This window comes from Geotrypetes seraphini, chromosome 2 (assembly GCF_902459505.1).
Source record: "Geotrypetes seraphini chromosome 2, aGeoSer1.1, whole genome shotgun sequence".
Taxonomy (NCBI): Eukaryota; Metazoa; Chordata; class Amphibia; order Gymnophiona; family Dermophiidae; genus Geotrypetes; species Geotrypetes seraphini.
The window spans coordinates 516,506,787-516,527,645 of record NC_047085.1 but is presented as its reverse complement, the minus strand read 5'-3'; the positions used below and the strand labels follow the sequence as shown (position 1 = coordinate 516,527,645).

The window sequence follows — 20,859 nt, the reverse complement described above, 5'->3', positions numbered from 1 at the left end:
TTCATGTACATTACATGGTGTGGTAGAGGATTCAATTATGAAAATTACATATGAGGGAATCAAGTGATAAGAGAATATAGTGGAGAATATCAGTATATACGGTTTACAGATTGGAAGTTACCTAATAATGACATATGAAGTTTATTGGATAGTGTGGAAAATGTTTATATAGGAATCAGAGTATGTATGATAGGAAAGGTTCTAAGAATTAATTAATGTGTTATTCTATAGAGGGAGAGCTTGTGCATAAAGGGAGGATATTAGTTGGTAATGACGTGTTTTCTGAATAGAAATGTTTTGATTTCTTTTCGAAATACTTTGATGTCTGTTGTATTGATTATTAGTTTGGTGATTGTGGGGTCAATTTTTGCTGCCAGTGTCGCTAGAAGGCTGTCGTACATGTTTCTTAAGAAGGGTTCCATTATTAGTTTCTTAAGAAGGGTTCCGTTATTAGGTGGGAAGGTGAATAGGTTTTGAGTTCTTCTTGATCTGGATGAGAGGTAGCGGTTTAGGCGGTTGTTTAGGTAACAGGGGGCAGTTCCATGGGTTATCTTAAACAGCAGACAATAGAACTTGAATTGAATTCTTGCTTTTATCGGAAGCCAGTGAGAGTCTATATAGGCGGGAGTGATGTGGTCAAATTTGCTGAGACAGTAGATGAGTCTGATGGCAGTGTTCTGAACTGTCTGTAGTTGTTTTATCATATTGTTAGGACATGTTAGGTAGAGGCTGTTGCAGTAATCCAAGTTACTGAGTGTGAGGGATTGTACAATGATCTTGTAGTGTTCTTTGGTAAAGAAATTTCTTATTTTTCTTAGGGTTCGCATGGTGAAGAATGCCTTCTGTATGACTTTGTGTATCTGTGTCTGCATAGTGCAGCGTCTATCTAATTGTATTCCTAGAATTTTTAGAGTGCTCTGTATGGGATATTTGATTGTATTTACTTCCAGTTCTGTTAAAGATTGCTTTTGTTCCTTCTCTAGTAGTAGGAATTTGGATTTTCTCTGCATTCAGTTTCAGTTTATGGTTCTTCATCCATTTTTCTACAGTTTCCAGTGTTGTTATCAGGCGTTCATTGGAGCTGGGGTCTTGTATGTCAAATGGGAGAATGATGGTTATGTCATCTGCGTAACTGAAAGAAGTTATATTTAGGGCGTCTAGGGCAGTGCCTAAGGAAGCTATGAAGAGGTTGAATAGTATGGGCGATAGTGGGGATCCTTGTGGTACTCCGCAGGGGTTTGTCCAGGGGTCAGATAAAATATCTTTTGACTTAACTCTATATGATCTTGTTTGAAGGAAGCCTTGGAACCAGTTGTGAACTTTACCAGTTATTCCTATGGCATCTAGTGTCTGAAGAAGTATTAGATGATCTACTAAGTCAAATGCTGCTGAAAGGTCGAGTTGGATGATTAGTAACTTGTTTCCTTTGCTGAGGTGCTGTCGGGCTATATCAAGTAAAGATACCAGTAATGTTTCTGTGCTGTGATTGGCTCTGAAACCAGATTGAGATGGATGTAGAATGTTGTGGTCTTCAAGGTAATTGGATAGATATTGTGCAACTAGACCCTCGATGATTTTGATGTATAGTGGGATAGAAGCAATTGGTCTATAATTTGTTGGGTTGTCTATTGGGCCTTTGGGATCTTTTAGTATGGGGGTGATTATTATTTCTCCAAGTTCCGGAGGGAATTGGCCTTCCTTGAGAGTGGTTTGCAACCATAGCGTGAGACAAGTAATGAATTTGGTAGATGCTGTTGCTAATAGGTAAGGAGGACAGTTGTTCAAATCACAGGAGGATTTGCTGTATTTTTTGTACAGCAGGTCCAGGTCTGACCATTGTGTCGTTGGGAAGTTGGTCCAGGTCCTATCTGCTGAGATGGCTTCATCATTTGTGGGTTTTACTGGTATCTCTAATTCTAACGCAATTTCTTCCATCCATTTTTCATAAACACACAATATAACCTTAATAATACATAATGGTAACCACAAAATTAAAGAAAATACAAAGCAATGCATAAACTTAAAAATGATAAGATGAAAGGTGGAGTCAACTTTCCGGATTTTTAAAAAATATCACCTGGCATTTATAATGCATCAGGGCGCTTTATGAATTCTTAATAAAACTATGTCTGATCCCCATTCGTGACTTTCTCTGGAGAAAAGTTTACCTGGTACCAACACTCTTGCCCTTAACCTTGACAATGTCTTCTCCTCCAAAACAACAATCTAATCGCATTCTTAACTCAATGAATGTTGTACTTCGATAGCGTAATGAAGATCAAATGGAAGGACACCTCTCGGATCTCTTTATGGAATAATGACACCTTTAAAATCCAAAACGCTACCTTGAACTGATCTATGTGGCAAAAATGTGAGAGATGTGCTTTGCAAGACCTCCTTAATCATAATAGACGGCTGACTTTTGATGAAGTCCGTGATAAATATAGTTTACCAGCCAGCCAATATTTTAGATGGCTTCAATGAAAACATTGCGTTTGCGCATCGTATCCAGATCTTCAAAAATTAAAGTCCACACCTGATCTCCTTCTGCAAATGACTACTATTACCTCTCTCAAAGGTGTTGCTTCTAAATCAGGGGTCTCAAAGTCCCACCTTGAGGGCCACAATCCAGTCGGATTTTCAGGATTTCCCCAATGAATTTGCATGAGATCTATGTGCATGCACTGCTTTCAATGCATATTCATTGGGGAAATCCTGAAAACCCGACTGGATTGAAGCCCTCAAGGAGGGACTTTGAGATCCTTGATATAGAACATGTAAGAGACGTAACCTATACATCAGGGGTCCCCAAGGCCGAATCCAGTCAGGTTTTCAGGATTTCCCCAATGAATTTGCATGAGATCTATGTGCATGCACTGCTTTCAATGCATATTCATTGGGGAAATCCTGAAAACCCGACTGGATTCGGCCCTCAAGGAGGGACTCTCAGGTCCCTGCTCTAAATGGTACGCATTACTGCGACAGGCGTCTTCTGTGTCTATATCACAGCTCATGAGGGCTTGGCACCCTGACGTAGATATTTCTGCAGAAGATGAGGTTTGGCAGGAAGTGTGGACCAGAGTATTTAAGTCTAATCGAGCGGCTCCAGTACTTCAATCGATATATTTTCTTTTACATCGGTCTCACTGGACCCCACAGAAGCTTGCTAAATTCAATGCTGGTCCTGTGGGTAATCAGTGGGTACATTGCCTCATACCATATATCAATGCTCACACGTTATGGTGTACTGGGAGAAGGTTTGGAACACCATCTCTTCCATTTGAAAGATTTGCAGACCTTTACATCTCAAAATGATTGTTCTTGAACAACAGGGCTTTACACATTCCCTCTCTGAACCAAATGCTTGTTTGCTCAACATTTTACTGTTTTTGGCTATTAAAAACATTTTGCATTGCTGGATGGACTTATCCAAAGTTGAATTCATTGTATGGTGGAATACAGTCTGTTTAACTACCACATTTGAAAGTGTTATTGCGGGAAAACATCATTCCTTAGAATATAAGAACATAAGAATTTGCCTCCGCTGGGTCAGACCAGAGGTCCATCCCGCCCAGCGGTCCACTGCCGCCGCGGCCCCTCAGGCCTATCACCTGTGCAGTGATCCCTGACTATTCCTATAACCTAGCTCAACTGGAAGGCAGGGAGGGAGAGCGGCTAAGAACTCAACACAGAAGGAAGAGGAGGGGCATGAACATGGTACACAGAAGGGAGGGAATAGAAAGGGAGAATTGATGGACATGAGTGTGTGAGTGAGAGATGGGGAAAGGAAGAAAAGAAAATTGGGCATAGAGAGAGGAGTGAGGTAGAGATGCATGGGGAATATAGAAGGATGAGAGGGAGAAATGTTGGACAGATTGAAGGGGATGCAAGGGGGAGAATGATGGACATAGTGATGGAGGGAGAGATTTGGCATGGTGCTGAAGAGGGGTGATAGAAGGTGAAATGGGCAGCGGTGAAAAATGTTGCACATGATCCAGGGGATGAGAGAGGGAGAAATGTTCAATGTGGTAGTAGAGAGGGTGGGAGAAATGCACCCTAAATCTCTCTCTCTTTCCCCACTCCCTTTGCAGCAAGGGTGGGAATGAGAGAAAGACAGATGGACAGTGAAAGAGAGGAGGGAGACAAGTAGCCTATAGGGGTGGAGGAGAGGGGATGACGGTCAGTCTAGAAGAGGTATGCAGGCAGATTGATAGGCTTAAGAGTGATAAATCCCAGGCACCAGATGGCATCCATCTGAGGGTCATCAAGGAACTGAAATGTTGAATGTGATAGTAGAGAGGGTGGGAGAAATGCACCCTGAATCTCTCTCTCTTTCCCCACTCCCTTTGCAGCAAGGGTGGGAATGAGAGAAAGACAGATGGACAGTGAAAGAGAGGAGGGAGACAAGTAGCCTATAGGGGTGGAGGAGAGGGGATGACGGTCAGTCTAGAAGAGGTATGCAGGCAGATTGATAGGTTTAAGAGCGATAAATCCCAGGCACCAGATGGCATCCATCTGAGGGTCATCAAGGAACTGAAAGGTACTATAGCTGAACTACTTCAACTAATAGCCAATCTGTCAATCAAATCGGGAAAGATTCCGGAAGACTGGTGAATGTTATGCCGATCTTCAAAAAAGGTTTAATGAGAGATCTGGGAAACTACAGACCGGTGAGTCTGACCTCGGTACTGGGAAAGATGGTGGAGATGCTGATAAAGCACAGTTACTTACCGTAACAGGTGTTATCCAGGGATAGCAGGCAGCTATTGTCACGTATGGGTGACGTCACCGACTGAGCCCTGATGCGGACGCCTCACAAGCAGACTTGCTTGAAGAAACTAGAAGTTTTGAGTCGCCCACACCGAGCATGTGCGAATGCCTTCCAGCCCAGCGTCGGGAGCGTCTCCTCAGTTCAGATAGCTAGCAGAGAAGCCAACTAGGGGAGGTGGGTGGGTTGTGAGAATAGCTGCCTGCTGTCCCTGGATAACACCTGTTACGGTAAGTAACTGTGCTTTATCCCAGGACAAGCAGGCAGGTATTCTCACATACGAGTGACTTCCAAGCTAACCAAAATGGGATGGTGGGAGTATTGGCAATTTAGGAGAATAAATTTTGTAATACTGTTTGGCCAAACTGTCCATCCCGTCTGGAAAAAGTATCCAGACAATAGTGAGAAGTGAAGGTATGAACCCAGGACCAAGTAGCAGCTCTTCAAATTTCCTCAATAGGTGTAGATCTGAGGAAAGCTACTGAAGCTGCCATAGCTCAAACCTTATGGGCTGTGACTTTACTGTGAAGGGGTAATCCAGCCTGGGCATAGCAGAAAGAGATACAAGCCGCCATCCAGTTAGAGATGGTACGCTTAGAAATAGGATGTCCCAACTTATTTGGATCGAAGGAGACAAAAAGTTGAGGAGCAGTTCTGTATGGTTTGGTGCGTTCCAAATTGAAAGCCAAAGCACGTTTACAGTCCAGAGTATGAAGACCAACTTCTCCAGGATGAGAATGATTTAGAAAAAACACTGGAAGAACAATGGATTGGTTGAGATGAAATTTCGAGACCAATTTAGGGAGGAATTTAGGATGAGTACGAAGAACCACCTTCTCATGATGGCTCACCGTAAAAGGTGGATTCGCAACTAAAGCTTGTAGCTCACTGAATCATCTTTAGAATGAGAGGGAATGGAGGAAATGAATATAGGAAGAGATTCATCCAGTCCAGAAGAAAAGCATCTGCCTCGAGAAGAAGAGGAGTGTAAATCCTGGAGTAGAACTGAGGCAGTTTGTAGTTGTGGGGAGCTGCAAAGAGGTCTATCTGAGGTGTTCCCCACTGAGAGAAAATGTGATGAAGGGACGAGGAATGGAGAGTCCATTCATGAGGCTGCAGAAGACGACTCAAGTTGTCTGCCAAGGCATTGTCCGCCCCTTGAATGTAAACAGCTTTGAGGAAGGTGTTGTGGCGGATTGCCCAATTCTAAACTTTCAGAGCTTCTTGACATAGGGAGGCAGATCCCGTGCCCCCCTGTTTGTTGACATAATACATGGCAACCTGATTGTCTGTCCGAATGAGCACTACTTGGTTGTGAAGAAGCGTTGAGAGCTTTGAGGATCGCTCTGAGTTCCAGCAGATTGATATGACACTGACGATCCATACTTGTCCAGTAGCCTTGAGTACGGAGACCATCAAGATGAGCCCCTCAAGCGTAAGTCGAAAAATCTGTTGTGAGAACCTTCTGATGAGGGGACGTTTGAAAAAGCAAGCTTCTGGAGAGATTGGAAGAGAGCATCCACCAGTGGAGAGATTGCTTCAAAGAAAGAGTGACTTGTATGTGGCGAGAAAGTGGGTCGCAAACCTGCATCCATTGAGATGCCAGGGTCTACTGAGGAATTCTGAGGTGAAGTCTAGCAAAAGGAGTCGCGTGTACTGTGGAAGCCATGTGACCCAGGAGTATCATCATGTGTCTCGCCGAGATGGATGAGCGGGAAGACACTGAGTGACAAATATGGAGAAAAGCTTGCAGACGTTGTTGCGCGAGGAATGCTCTGAGTCGGACAGTGTCCAGAACAGCTCCAATGAATTGTAGATTCTGAGAGGGTTGAAGTGGGATTTTGGAAAGTTGATTTCGAATCCCAAACTTTGTAGGAACCAGATAGTCCTTTGGGTCGCTATTATAACCCCTTGAGATGTTGAATCTTTGATGAGCAAGTCGTCGAGGTAGGGAAATACCTGAAGACCATGACTCCTTAGAGCTTCTGCCACCACTACCAGGCACTTGGTGAACACTCTGGGAGACGAGGCCAGGCCGAATGGTAGTACTCTGTATTGATAATGCAGATTCCCCACCCGAAATCTGAGGTACTGACGGGAGGCCGGATGAATGGGAATATGAGTGTAGGCCTCCTTGAGATCCAGAGAGCATAACCAGTCGTTCTGCTCGAGGAGGGGATAAAGGGATGCCAGGGACAACATGCAAAATTTTTCTTTGACTAAAAATTTGTTGAGCGCCCTGAGATCCAGAATGGGTAGTAGTTTGCCCGTCTTCTTCGGAACAAGGAAGTAACAGGAGTAAAACCCCTTGTTCTACTGCTCCAGGGGAACTGACTCTATGGCTCGAAGACGAAGCAGAGCTTGAGCTTCCTGAAGAAGAAGGGTGGTCTGGGACGAATTGGAAGGATACTCTCTTGGAGGAAGTTCTGGAGAAACTTGAGTGAAATGAAGATAGTATCCCTCCCTGATGATGGAAAGAACCCAGAGGTCGGATGTAATTGTCGTGCATTGGTAATAAAAAAGATGGAGATGACCTCCTATAGGAGGAAAAAAGGGTAGAGTCAGAACGATGGAGGTTATGCTCTGTTTTAAGCAGTCAAAAAGGCTGAGGAGCCTTAGGTACAGCAGAAGGCTGAGGCTTTTGTTGCTTCTGAGGCTGCTGCTTCTTGAGAGGAGGGCGAGTATAAGGAGGAAAACGCCGCTGATAGATATAATAATAATAATAACAGTTTATATACCGCAATACCATGAAGTTCTATGCGGTTTACAAAGATTAAGCAAAGGTACAAATTGATTGACTTTAAGAGGGGAGGAAGAAAGAGGGTTAATATGACAGGAAATACATTTTTAAGGAGGGAGTGATCAATAGAACAAGTTAATCGCTATAGAGGGGAGAGAGAAGAGAGGATCAGTTGTCTAGATACTTTAGGAACAGGTGTGTTTTTAGACGTTTTCTAAATTCCTCATAAGTAGTGGGCGAAAGCAATTGTTCTAGGTCTTTACCCCATGATGCTGCTTGGTGCGAGAGAAGATGTTAATGGTGCATTTTCAGTTTACAACCTCTCACTGGGGGGGAAACGAAGTTGGAATGTGAGCTTCTCTTGTGCAGGTCTTATAGGCTTAGCAGGAGCAGGTTTAGGCTTAGGTCTGACAATAGAAGTGAAAGATTTTTTATGGTCAGACAATTTCTTGGTGGCTGCCTCGATGGATTCATCACAGAGGTCATTGCTGTCACAAGGAACATTAGCTAGACGGTCTTCAAGATTAAGGTCCATATCAATGGTACGAAGCCAAGCAAGACGACGCATAGCCACAGAGCAAGCAGCTGCTCGAGCAGACAACTCGAAGGCATCGTAAGATGACTGTAGAAGATGCAGACGGAGTTGAGATAAAGAAGCAATGACTTCTTGAAATTCAAAGTGCATTTGAGGATCCAAATAACTCAAGAACTTTGGAAGTAGAGAAATGAAGAACTCAAAATAAGTGATAAAATGAAAATTATAATTGAGGACCTTGGATGACATCATAGCATTCTGATAGATGCGACATCCAAACCTGTCCATAGTTTTTACCTTCCCTGCTAGGAGGAACGGTGACATAAACCTTGGAAGGATGAGACCTCTTCAAAGAGGATTCGACAAGCAGGGATTGATGAGACAACTGTGAATTTTCAAAACCCTTGTTATGTACAGTTTTATACCTAGAGTCCAACTTTCTTGGAACAGCTGGTATGGTATAAGGTGTTTCCAGGCATAGACTAAAAGTCTGATTCAAAAGCTTGTGAAGAGGAAGCTTGAGGTTGAGGAAGATGCATGACTTCGAGATACTCCTTGGAGTACTTAGAGCCAGTATCTAATTGAAGATTCAAGTCCACAGCCATCTGATGAAGGAAAGATGAAAAAAACAGCTGATCTGCCAATGTTTGGCCTCGAGAAGGACTCGAGGACGTCGAGGCAGCTCGGGCCGAAGAGGATGCTTCGGCATGATAAAAGGGAACCATAGAACATGGAGACCTGGACGAAGCAATCGAAACCACTGGATCCTTGAGGTTCGGCATCGGAGACCTCGATCGAGGAGTCGGTGACGAAAGTGGAAGAAAAGGATGCTTCATCTCAGTGGAAGAATGCCTCAATGAATGCCTCGATCTTCGATGAGAACTGTGCAATTTTAAAAGGTGCATGCGCTTTCTACCGGTGGGCCAGCTCTAGTAGCCATTTTATATTTTCTCGCGGGCCAAATATAATTACACTGCAAGCCTGAGTTTGACACCCCTGTTCTAACCCAATCCAAGTACCTTATGAAACAAACACCAGGGTTTAAGTTAAAGATAAGTCTTATTAATGTTCACAGCCATGTTGACCAGAAAACTGCATCTCATGAATGCTCAGATAAAGATGTGCCAGGTTTGGAAATTGAGGTTCTCCTAGGACAAGCAGGATGAGTCAGCCACATATGGGTGATGTCCCAACAGCTCCCAATTTGCGGATAAGCTCTCCAGTAGCTCAGAGAGATTTTTTTTTTTCTCTCTCTCTCTCTGAGCACATGCAGTGCCCGGGCCCCACTGGGCATGCCCGAGCCCTACCCATTTCCCCCTGCTTCCCCCTAATCCCCAGTCTTTAGTTACCACCCATTCCCATCAGTCAGATTTTCTACAGCTCTCCATTACAACTTTTCTACTCATCACCTTGAAGATGCCTAAATCATCTAAAGAAACGACTGGGATGCAGGAGAAGGATGAATACACTGGATCCTCATGAATTGTGCACCCACTGATTGGATCCGGCGCTCGAGGTTTCCGTGTTGCTTGCATTGTGCGCACATGTCACCACGTGCACGCAAGCTAAAGAAGAGGGCACTGAGAGACTTCATGAAGAGAAGTGAGGCCCGAGAATCTTCCTCCAGCAGCCATCCTCATCGGAATGCAGCAGCGGGGGATCCACAAACTACAGCAGCAAGGAGCCTCCAGGATGCCCTGGCTCAGCTAATCCCCCCGCCTGCACTCGGCCCGGTAGAGAAATATCTCCCGGAGTCCCTGCATGTTGCCGCTTACAGCCAGCCTCTGCAGGGCAGCCGATAGGAGTCTCACCAGATGAGAGATCTCTCCAGGACTTAATGCATGCTGCCGCTTACAGCCAGCCTCTGCAGGGCAGCCGATAGGAGTCTCACCAGACGAGAGATCTCTCCAGGACTTACTGCATGCTGCCGCGTAAAGCCAGCCTCTGCGGTCAGCAGATCTGGGTTTTCGCCCTCCAGACTGAGAGATCTCCCCCGGAGATTTTGCATGCTGCCGCGTAAAGCCAGCCTCTGCAATCAGCAGATTGGGGTTTTCGCCCTCCAGACTGCATGCTGCCGCGTACAGCCAGCATCTGCAGGGAGCCGATCGGGGTTCCCCCTCCAGCCCCAAATGTAAGTCCTATCTGCTTGTTTTTGGGAAAACTTCTGCTAATCTTTTGCAGCCCCGAGGGCTCTGCCCCACCCTCCTCCCAATCTGAATTTAAGAAGAAAGAAACTCCCATGCTTCTTTCCCTCGGAGGGGACCTGCAGACCTCTCCCACCAGCAGGAGACATGCTGCCCCAGAGTTCAGCTTGTAAAGGACATGTTGAAAAAAAAAATATTAAAAAAACACCTACTCGATGCTTCTTTCCCTCTTGGGGTCCTGCAGAGTCTGCAGTTCACACCTCTCCAACCCCCCCTCCCCCTCTCATGTCAGGAGTCTGCCTTTCACAGCAGGGTGCTGATATCATCAGTGATGCATGTCAGACTACGCCTCTCCAAAGGTGGGGGTTTGAAACTCCTCAGCCTAAAGAGCAGTTCACTGCACTTCAGATACCTAGGCACAGAGTACTTTTCCAGCCAGCATGAGGGACTCTGCTACTATTTATGATTTCTATAGCACTGAAAGGCATATGCAGCGCTGTACAGTTTAATATAGAATAGGCAGTACAGCAGGAGAAGCCCACTCAAGAAGCATCATCACTCCTCTTTCTCTGCCTCCAGGCATAGTGGGAAACGCAGCCAGGAGCACTGGAACAGATGAAGGGGTGCATCCTAAAAATTGACGGCCCATCCAGTCTGCCCACCCTAATGACCCTCCCCTGCCTTTACTTTGCGAATAGATCCCACGTGTCGATCCCATTTGGCCTTAAAATCAGGCACGCTGCTGGCCTCAATCACCTGAAGTGGAAGACCATTCCAGCAATCAACCACTCTTTCGGTGAAAAAGAATTTCCTGATGTCACCACGCAGTTTCCCGCCTCTGATTTTCCACGGATGTCCTCTTGTTGCCGTGGGACCCTTGAAAAAGAAGATATCCTCTTCTGCATCGATGCGGCCCGTGAGATACTTGAACGTCTCGATCATATCTCCCCTCTCTCTGCGCTCCTCGTGCGAGTATAGTTGTAATTTATCTAACCGTTCTTCGTACGGGAGATCCTTCAGTCCCAAGACTATCCGGGTGGCCATTCCCTGGACCGACTCCAGCCTCAGCACATCCTTACGGTAATGCGGCCTCCAGAATTGCACACAGTATTCCAGGTGAGGTCTCACCATGGTCCTATACAGAGGCATAATGACTTCAGGCTTACGGCTGACGAAACCCCTGCGTATGCAACCTATGATTTGTCTTGCCTTGGAAGAAGCTTGCTCCACTTGATAGGCAGTCTTCATGTCCTCACTGACGATCACCCCAAAGTCCCGTTCTGCTACCGTTCTTGTTAGGATCTCACCATTAAGGGTATATGTCCTGCATGGATTTTGGGTACCCAGGTGCATAACTTTGCATTTTTTGGCATTGAAGCTGAGCTGCCATGTCTTAGACTAGGTCTCTAGTAAGAGTAGATCATGCATCATATTGTCGGGCATTGAATTTTTTTCTATTGCACTTTTGCCCACTACATTGCTTAGTTTGGCGTCATCGGCAAATAATGTTATTTTACCTCGGAGCCCTTCTGCCAAGTCCCTTATAAAGATATTGAAAAGTATCGGGCCCAAGACAGAGCCCTGGGGCACCCTGCTGATCACCTCTGCCATTGCAGAGGGGGTGCCGTTCACCATCACCCTTTGAACCCTACCTCCAAGCCAGTTCCCAACCCACTTCGTCAATGTGTCGCCCAAACCTATGGAACTCATCTTGCTTAGCAACCTGCGATGAGGTACGCTATCGAATGCCTTGCTAAAGTCCAGGTATACGATGTCCAGGCTCTCCCCCCCCCTCTCAAGAAGGACAGAGAATGTCGGTGGGGTACATGGAGCCACCCAACCAGTCAAGTGGAGCAGCACATGAACCTGTGAACCATCAGGGGTGGGACCAGCAGCAACAGTTAATCCTCCTGCTGACCCACTCCTCTCTCAGCGGGCAACACTCCCCCCAATGCCCCCCTTTAGAGGGAGCCACACACAACAACATGGCGCTTTCCAACAGCATGCCATGCACCTAAGCAACGAAGGAACAAGCAACACACCAGCCTCCAGCAACAGCTCGAGTCACCAACCAAAATAAATAAATAAATAATTAACAAAAAAAAAAAAAAGAAAACCCACAAACGAGGACTCACCGCAAGTCCCTCCAGAAACTCACAGCCTTTCTCAAGATCCATGTGGGTGGACAACAAGTATCCAGGACAGAGTACTACAAGGCCTGAACTACCAGTACTTCACGCAGGCAGTGGCGATTCCAGTCCACAAGAACCTCCTGGACTGCAGAGACAAGATTTTGGATGACTCCCTCTTCAGGGCAACCAACATCAAGGAGACTGGGATTGAAGTACCAGATCTTTCCAGCCCAGAGATTCGACAACCCGCAGCAGCCATACATGGACATTGCGGTAGCCTTGGCGCTTAAGAGAAACAGGGCAGGACGACCCCCCCCTCCAACGCCCTGTCAGGGAAGGACCTGAAAAACCTGGATTCCACGGGGAAAAAAGACCTTCGAGGGCATAATGCTGAGCGCACGAATTGCTGTGCTCCAGTTCCTGATGCTGCTTTATCAGGAGGCCAGTGAGAGAAAATAAATAAATAAAATAAAATAGGGATTCCAGCTCACTATCGAGCCAGTCCACACTGGCAGCACTCTGTGCCCCAGCGCTCGCAACAGTAACATAACTGCTACGCAAACAAGCACCGCCCGAGGGGCAGGGGCATCCAAGGGCAGCCCTCTCCCCAAGACAAAATCAGAACCTTGACCACCCTCCGGCCCAGCAGGATCAGATTGTCTGCGAAGGCTTAGCCCAGGATCACCATTGACCAGTGGGCCCTCAGTATCATCAAGCAGGGATTCTGAATTTGTCTCCACTCGCGCCCTCCCCCCCACGAGTGGGCGGGGCACCCTCCATCTGACGACCCAATTTTCCTGTAGCAAGGAGAGGACCTGCTTCGGCAGAATCAATAGAGGCGGTGATGAACAGAGGAGATCACCAAGGGATTTCTACTCCAGGAACCGCCGCGTCCCCATGGACAAGGACAACGCTCGATCCTGGATCTCTGCAAGCTCAACAGGTGCATACACAAGGTCCAGAAGCACTCTCTGGGTACAGTCTTGGCCCTGTTACAGCCCGAGTATTGGCTAGTATCCCTGGACTTACATGATGCATACACTCACGTGCCCATGCACCCAGCCCACAGGAGGTATCGTCGCTTCTAAAGCCAAGACAGACGCATCCAGTACAAGGTCCTACCCCTTGGACTCTCAACGGCTCCAAGAGCATTCACAAAGTGCGTGGAAGTGGCACATCCTCGCCTTCAAGGGGTGTGCGTCCTATCTTATCTCGACAGCTGGCAGCCCCGACAACCACCATAACCCTCCTCCAAGAACTGGGGTTCCTCATCAACTACATGAAATCCCATCTGATACCCCCCAGGGGATATCGTTCATCTGGGCAGTCATCGACACCACACAGACCTAGTCCGTCCTACGGGACTGCCAGATCGACGCCATAACATCCCTGGCCTAGTGCATCCCTGCCAGCAGCTCATCGTCAGCACGCTCCCTCCTGTGTCTCGGCTGCGGTCTTTGTTGTCCAGTACACCAGACTACACATGAGATCCATGAAAGGGCACCTCAGACGTCACTGGGACCAGTATACCCAACTTCTGACCACCCAGATACACATTCGCCAGCCCATACACAAGACGCTTCACTGGTGAACGGCCCGAGATAACTTAGCAAAAGGGAAACCAGACCACCACCTCACCAGCTGGTGGCCACCATGGATGCCTCCAAACATGGAGGGGGGACACACCTTCTCGATCCTCGCACAGGCGTCCTCACTCCATATCTACCTACTGGAGCTCAGGGCCATAGGGAATGCCCTCGAAACCTTCAAACAATGGGTGACAGGCAGGGCAGTCCTCACCCAAACAGAAAACCAGGTGGCCATGCACTATATCAACAAGCAGGGAGGGACAGGGTCAGCCTTGCTATGCAAGGAAGCTTGCCACATGTGGGAGTTCACCAACTACATTCAATGCCCCATCCAGGCAACTTACCTCCCGGGGGAGCAGAACGACCTGGCAGAAAGCCTCAGCCACCAGCTGGATCCCGATGAGTGGTGTCTCAACCCAACGGCAACGAAGAAGATCTTCAGCACCTGGGGCACACCGAGCATCGACCTGTTGGCAACTGAACTGAACTCAAAATACTCGACCTTCTGCGCAAAGAGATCAACCCATCGCCGTCTCAGCCCCGACGGTCTGTCTGTGAGTTGGAACCATGGACTCTTATACGCCTACCCGCCTGCAGAAGATCTTTCAGGACATAGCAACGGTGATCATGATTGCCCTGTCCAGGCCCCTGCAACCATGGTTCCCGTCCCGGCAAGGGATAGCGGTTCACCCACCTCTCCCCCCTCCCGATCAGTGCAGTTCTCATAACACAACGTGGGAATCTTACCCTCCACCACGACCTAAGTTCCTTAGCCCTGACCGCATGAATGATGAGAGGATAAACCTACCACAAGACGTGGAGCACACACTTATAGCAGCCAGAAGACCTTCAACCAGAAAACGCTATGGGATTGAAATGGAGAAGGTTCCGCTACCGCAGCGAGACACGCAGCGAGACCCCTACAACTGCCCCATACCGGACATCCTGCAGTACATACTGAGCTTATCTCAGTGGGACCTAAAACCCACTTCCATCAAGGTCCACCTAAGTGCAATCGCGGCATACCACACTGGCCTAGACAACAAACCAGTGTCGAGGCAACAAGTAATCACAAAATTTCATGAAGGGACTGTCCAATCCGCATCCACCGGTCAGACCACCACCGCCCAGATGGCACCTCAACTTGGTGCCGCATCAGCTCACCTCGACCCCTTCAAACCTTTGGGGGAGGCAGATCCCGTATTCCTGGCCGGGAAAACCCTGACCATCGTGTTGGCCGACACACTCCTCCATGAGAACAGGGTGGTACCCAGAACCCACCCCCGATTCTTGCCGAAGGTGGTTTCAGCGTGCCTCCCGGCACTCTACATCTCCCCACAGGGAGGCACACAGCCACCTCAGCAACACCTCCTGGACTGTGTGCGGGCCCTGACTTTGCAGCAGATTAGACAAGCCTCAATTGTTCGTCTCCTACGACCAAAACAGACCAGGACTTCCGGCCACCAAACGCAGGCACTCGCACTGGATATACAAGTGCATCCCCTTCACCTATAGAAAAGCGCAGCATCAACCGCAGGTAGGAGCCCATGCCCAGCGCAGAGCCATAGCCACCACAACGACTCATCTGCACCACACACCAATAGGGGACATCTGCGATGCAGCCACTTGGTCCTCCATGCACACCTTCACGAAGCACTACTGCCTCGACATAGCATTCCATGCTCCAAATGCATTCGGCCGATCAGTCTTGGAAGTGGTTCTCCCCTCCCGGGAGGGACAGCAACCATGAGCACAGCCTTGACGAACACTGATCAAGTAGGGTGTTATAAATATCGACAAACACTGATCAAGTAGGGTGTTATAGATATTGATTAAGTAGGTCTTCCAGCACACCTGTCTAGACTGAATGTGGAATAGGCAAGTATGAATTCTCACATGCAAGTACTAATTGTCACTGTTGACCAGTTGGTTTCTCACTGTTCATTGATTGTCATTGACCAGTTCACTGTTCTGTGAGTATTATTGCTCAGTTAACACAGCACTTTATCTAAAACCTTGTTTCCTCAACTTCACCTGCTTCGCCTGATTACCCTGCCCGGCTTGGCCTCCACAGCCAGGCGAGGGATGCACAGAGCGCTAAGGCACAGGTCCAGTCGGTACATCCCTCGGCTAGGGAGTCACCCATATGTGGCTGATTCATCCTGCTTGTCCTAGGAGAAAGTGTAGTTACTTACCTGTAACGTAGGTTCTCCGTGGACAGCAGGATAGTCAGACACACAACCCACCCGCCTCCCCATACGGCCAACCCGGCCACAGCTAGGAACATCCTGGGGATTAGGGGGAAGCAGGGGGAAATGGGTAGGGCTCGGGCATGCCCAGTGGGGCCCGGGCACTGCACGTGCTTAGAGAGAAAAAAAAACTCTCTTTGAGCTAATGGAGAGCTTATCCACAAATTGGGAGCTGTTGGGACAACACCCATATGTGGCTGACTATCCTGCTGTCCACGGAGAACCTACGTTACAGGTAAGTAACTACACTTTACAATGCCACACTTTGTCTCAGCAGTTTTACCCCAGTTCCTCTTATTACTGCACTCACCTGAGCAGCTGCTTGTCCCAGTTTCTCTTTCCTCTGATCCTGGCTCATCCTTGATGTACGGCTCTTCCCCTCGTTCAGTGTGGGATATAATATCAGGAGTGACAGGAGGAGAGTCTGTTCCTGGGGAGAGAACATATTGCATTAGGTTTCCCAAAAGTATTTATTGTTGGATTCCCTCAAATTCAAGATATGACACAATATCCAGCGTAAAGAATTTCACCAACTTCAACAAACAAAAATCCTCAGAGGAACTGATTTAGACCTCACAAATCTCAATAAAATCACATAAACCCTCTTCACTCTTGATAGTCTACATCCCACTCTTAATAGTCTACATCCCACTCAGCCTCATTTCAAAATCTATAAGCTTCGTTATCCCTTATACAACATGTGGTCTCCTTTATCTCATCCTGAACATACGGAATAAGGTGAAACAAACACACAGAATGCTCAGACCGATATGAACGCAAAGAAAGGAAATTAATTTTCACTTCCTGCCCTATATCCCAGAAAACTCTTTCTTGCAGTAAAAGTCAGCTGTTTCAGAGATTACCTTAAACAACAGCAATAAGGATTTCTTTACAGTTCTAAATCCAGAATTGAAAAGAAATCCTTATTGCTATGGTTAAGGTAATCTTGATATCTAGGTATTTCTTGATATTTTTAGCAACCTGTATTCTATCCTCAATATCGCAGATGACATGTTCATCAGACAGAGTAAATCTCATCACCACATCTGCCGGCCTCTGTGATACGTAGATACTTCAAGGCAGCTTGGCTCTATCCCGTTTTCTGATGTCGGCAGCCAATAATACTTACAGCCTGCCTAGTGGGTGAGATCAAGGGGAGTGATGGCAAGGACATGAGCGATAGGAGAATAGTGAGTACAGAGGTAAAAATGTGGCAATTAAGTGTAGAAAAAAGGAGACTGCCATGGATCCCAGCACCTGCAAATAATGCCAGGCAGTGGGAACATAAGAGCGCCAGGAGATCCACGATCTGTTTCTGAAGCTTCTGTCTGCGTGGCTTGGGATGAAAAATACGTCCCTGTAGCTTGTCACACTGAACACCTAAGTATTCTAAGGTTTGCGACAGCATCGGCTGACTCTTCTTGAAGTTGACAATCCAGCTTAAGTGCTGCAGCAGAGATACCACCGTGTCTACTGCTTGCTCGAACTCCTGATGAGATGGAGCCCAGATTAACCAGTCGTCTACAACAGTGTTTTTCAACCGCTGTTCCGCGGCACACTAGTGTGCCGCGAGATGTTGCCTGGTGTGCCGTACGGTCAGGGCCACCATCAGGGCAGTACCACCAGTCTAGGGAGAGGGGCGGTCCGCCCCACTTGGACAGGAGAGAGCTGGACGGGGGACCCGCGGAGTTCAATACATCTCGAGCCGCGAGGCTCGTCTTCTGTTCCTGCCTGCCCTGCAGCTAACATATAGCCGATCGCAAGCGTTCCCCGATGTCAGCGCTGACGTCGGAGGGAGGGCTTAAGCAAAGCCTGCCCTCCGACGTCAGCGCTGACGTCGGAGATACTTCCGTTTGGCTATTTGTGCGCGGCAGGGTAGGCAGGAAGCAGAAGACAAGCCTCGCGGCTTGAGCTTCGTTTTGCTGAGAAAGTTGCAAAGATGGGCTGGGAGGCAAACACGGAACACAAAAGGGGGGACGGAGTGCGTTTTGGACACAAGGCATGAACTTGGGAGAGAGGAAGGGAGGGAAAGAGATGCTGAGGTGGGGGAGGGAATGAGTGTTTGGACACAGAAGGCATGGACTTGGGAGAGAGGAAGGGAGGGAAAGAGATGCTGAGGTGGGGGAGGGAATGAGTGTTTGGACACAGAAGGCATGGACTTGGGAGAGAGGAAGGGAGGGAAAGAGATGGTTGTGTACACGGGGAATAGAAGAAAGGAGAATTTTTGGTCATAGGGAGGGAGTGAGGTACAGATAGTGGCATACGAGGGTGGGGGGGCGGTCTGCCCCACCCCGGGTTTACGTCCCAAGGGGGTGCACAGCTGGCCACCCTCCAGTGTTGTCCCTAGGCCGGCAAACTGCGGCTCTTTAGCCACTTGAGTGCCACCGCCGCCATCGGGAACAGGCCGGCGCCAAGTTCTCCCTGCTTTTCCCTGGGGGGCCGGCCAACTCTCACCACTCGCGTCAATTCTGACGTCGGAGAGGACGTTCTGGGCCAGCCAATCGCTGCCTGGCTGGCCTAGAACGTCCTCTCCGACGTTAGAATTGACGACGGGTGGCGAGAGTTGGTCGGCCCCACGGGGAAGAAAAGCAGGGAGAACTTGGCGCCGGCCTGTTCCCGATGGCGGCGGTGGCACTCAAGTGAATTACTTTATATATAGTCAATATAGGCACAGAGTTAAATTTTTTAACATTTTCTAATGGTGGTGTGCCTCGTGATTTTTTTCATGAAACAAGTGTGCCTTTGCCCAAAAAAGGTTGAAAAACACTGGTCTACAGGATAGACCTCAACACTCATGCTGTAGAGGAAGGCCACTACAACTACCACGGCTTTTGTGGGAAGCTGTCACTAGCCCAAAAGGCAGAGTTGCAAACTGGAAATGCTGCTAAAGAACACGAAAACGTGTAGATCCAAATATTGGGTTAAGCTTCAAAGGACGCTAGAAACTCCCCTGGGTAAATGCAAGGGAAACGGCAGCTATGACCGTACACACCGTTTCCATTCAAAAATGTGGAATCTGCAGGAAGGCATCAACCTACTTTAAGATTAGAGAGTTGCGCGGGGACAGAAATCCTACCCATCCCCACCCGTCCCCGCTAGGATCCTCTCTGTCCCCACCCGTCCCCGCCAGGATCCTCTCCGTCCCCGCTAGGATCCTCTCTGTCCCCACCCGTCCCCGCCAGGATCCTCTCCGTCCCCGCCAGGATCCTCTCTGTCCCCACCCGTCCCCGCCAGGATCCTCTCCGTCCCCACCAGGATCCTCTCTGTCCCCACCCGTCCCCGCCAGGATCCTCTCCGTCCCCGCCAGGATCCTCTCCATTCCCACCCGTCCCCGCCAAGATCCTCTCCAACCCCACCCGTCAGGATCCTCTCCATCCCCACCCATCCCTGTAAGGATCCTCTCCGTCCCCACCTGTCCCCGCCAGGATCCTCTCCGTCCCCACCCGTCCCCCGCCAGGATCCTCTCCGTCCCCACCCGTCCCCGCCAGGATCCTCTCCGTCCCCACCCGTCCCCGTCAGGATCCTCTCCGTCCCCACCCATTCCCGTCAGGATACTCTCCGTCCCCACCCATCCCCACAAGGAATTACCTCCATACCTGCCCGTTCCTATAAAAAGCAGCAATTACTTCTGACAGAATCATCAATTCCACAGTTTCTTTTGTGTTTGTGCTGCTGTTTTCCTTGTGGAATCTCTTTGGAGGAATCCTTTTTTTGTTTTTTGTTCAGGAATTAACTTATAAACCCCCTTTTTTACTAAGGCTGACGTGTCCATTATATTATATGGACGAACCCTGCTTCCAAAGCCTTCCATCCCCGTGGGAGTCCCGTTGGCTAGAGGGGGGTCCCCATGGTAGTCCTGTGGGCCAGAGGGGGGTCCCCGTGGGAGTCCCGTGGGTTAGGGGGGATTCCCGCGATCCCCATTCCCGTGCAGACCTCTACTTTAGATCCAGAATGGGTCTTAAGTCCTCTGAGCCTTTATTTGCCATGATGAAGTATAAAGAGTATCTGCCACATAAGAACATAAAAATTGCCGCTGCTCGATCAGACCAGTGGTCCATCGTGCCCAGCTGTCTGCTCACGCAGTGGCCCTTAGGTCAAAGACCAGTGCCCTTTTAAGTCTAGCCTTACTTGCGTATGTTGTGTTCCAGTAGGAACTTATCCAACCTTATCTTGAATCCCTGAAGCTGAGGCCTAAGGGCTGTCGCAGGAGCAGACTACTGGGCACGATGGACCACTGGTCTGACCCAGCAGCGGTAATTCTTATGTTCTTATCAGCCTCCGGAAGAGCATTCCAGATTTCTACCACTCTCTGGTTGAAGAAGAACTTCCTTACGTTTGTACGGAATCTATTCCCTTCTAACTTTAGCGAGTGCCCTCTCGTTCTCTTCACTTTGGAGAGGGTGAACAGTCTCTCTTTCTCTACTAAGTCAATTCCCTTCAATATCGTGAATGTTTCGATCATGTGCTCTGGGAAAGTTAGAAGGCAAACCAGGAGAGAACAGATTCACGGAATCCAATCGAGGACAGCGTATCGAGGAGTAAGCTGTGCATCAAAGGCAGCAGACAGGTCAAGAAGGATAAGGATAGAGTAAAGGCCTTTAGATCTGGCCATGAACAAGTCATTAGTGAGGGCAGTCTCTGTGAGTGTTGAGGGCGAAAACCAGATTGTAGAGGATCGAGAATCTGTCAAGTTGAAAGGAAG

At 48.3% G+C, this 20,859-nt stretch overlaps 1 protein-coding gene across 1 annotated transcript in view; it reads right to left on the bottom strand.

The window, feature by feature from the left end:
- The window catches only part of LOC117355011 (oocyte zinc finger protein XlCOF6-like), a 29,926-nt gene that overhangs the window by 1,251 nt on the left and 7,816 nt on the right, over window positions 1-20,859 (bottom strand). Inside the window, exon 3 of the mRNA XM_033932961.1 lies at window positions 16,468-16,587. Within this exon, the coding sequence (XP_033788852.1) occupies window positions 16,468-16,587 (120 nt within the window). The remainder of the gene's footprint in view (window positions 1-16,467; window positions 16,588-20,859) is intronic.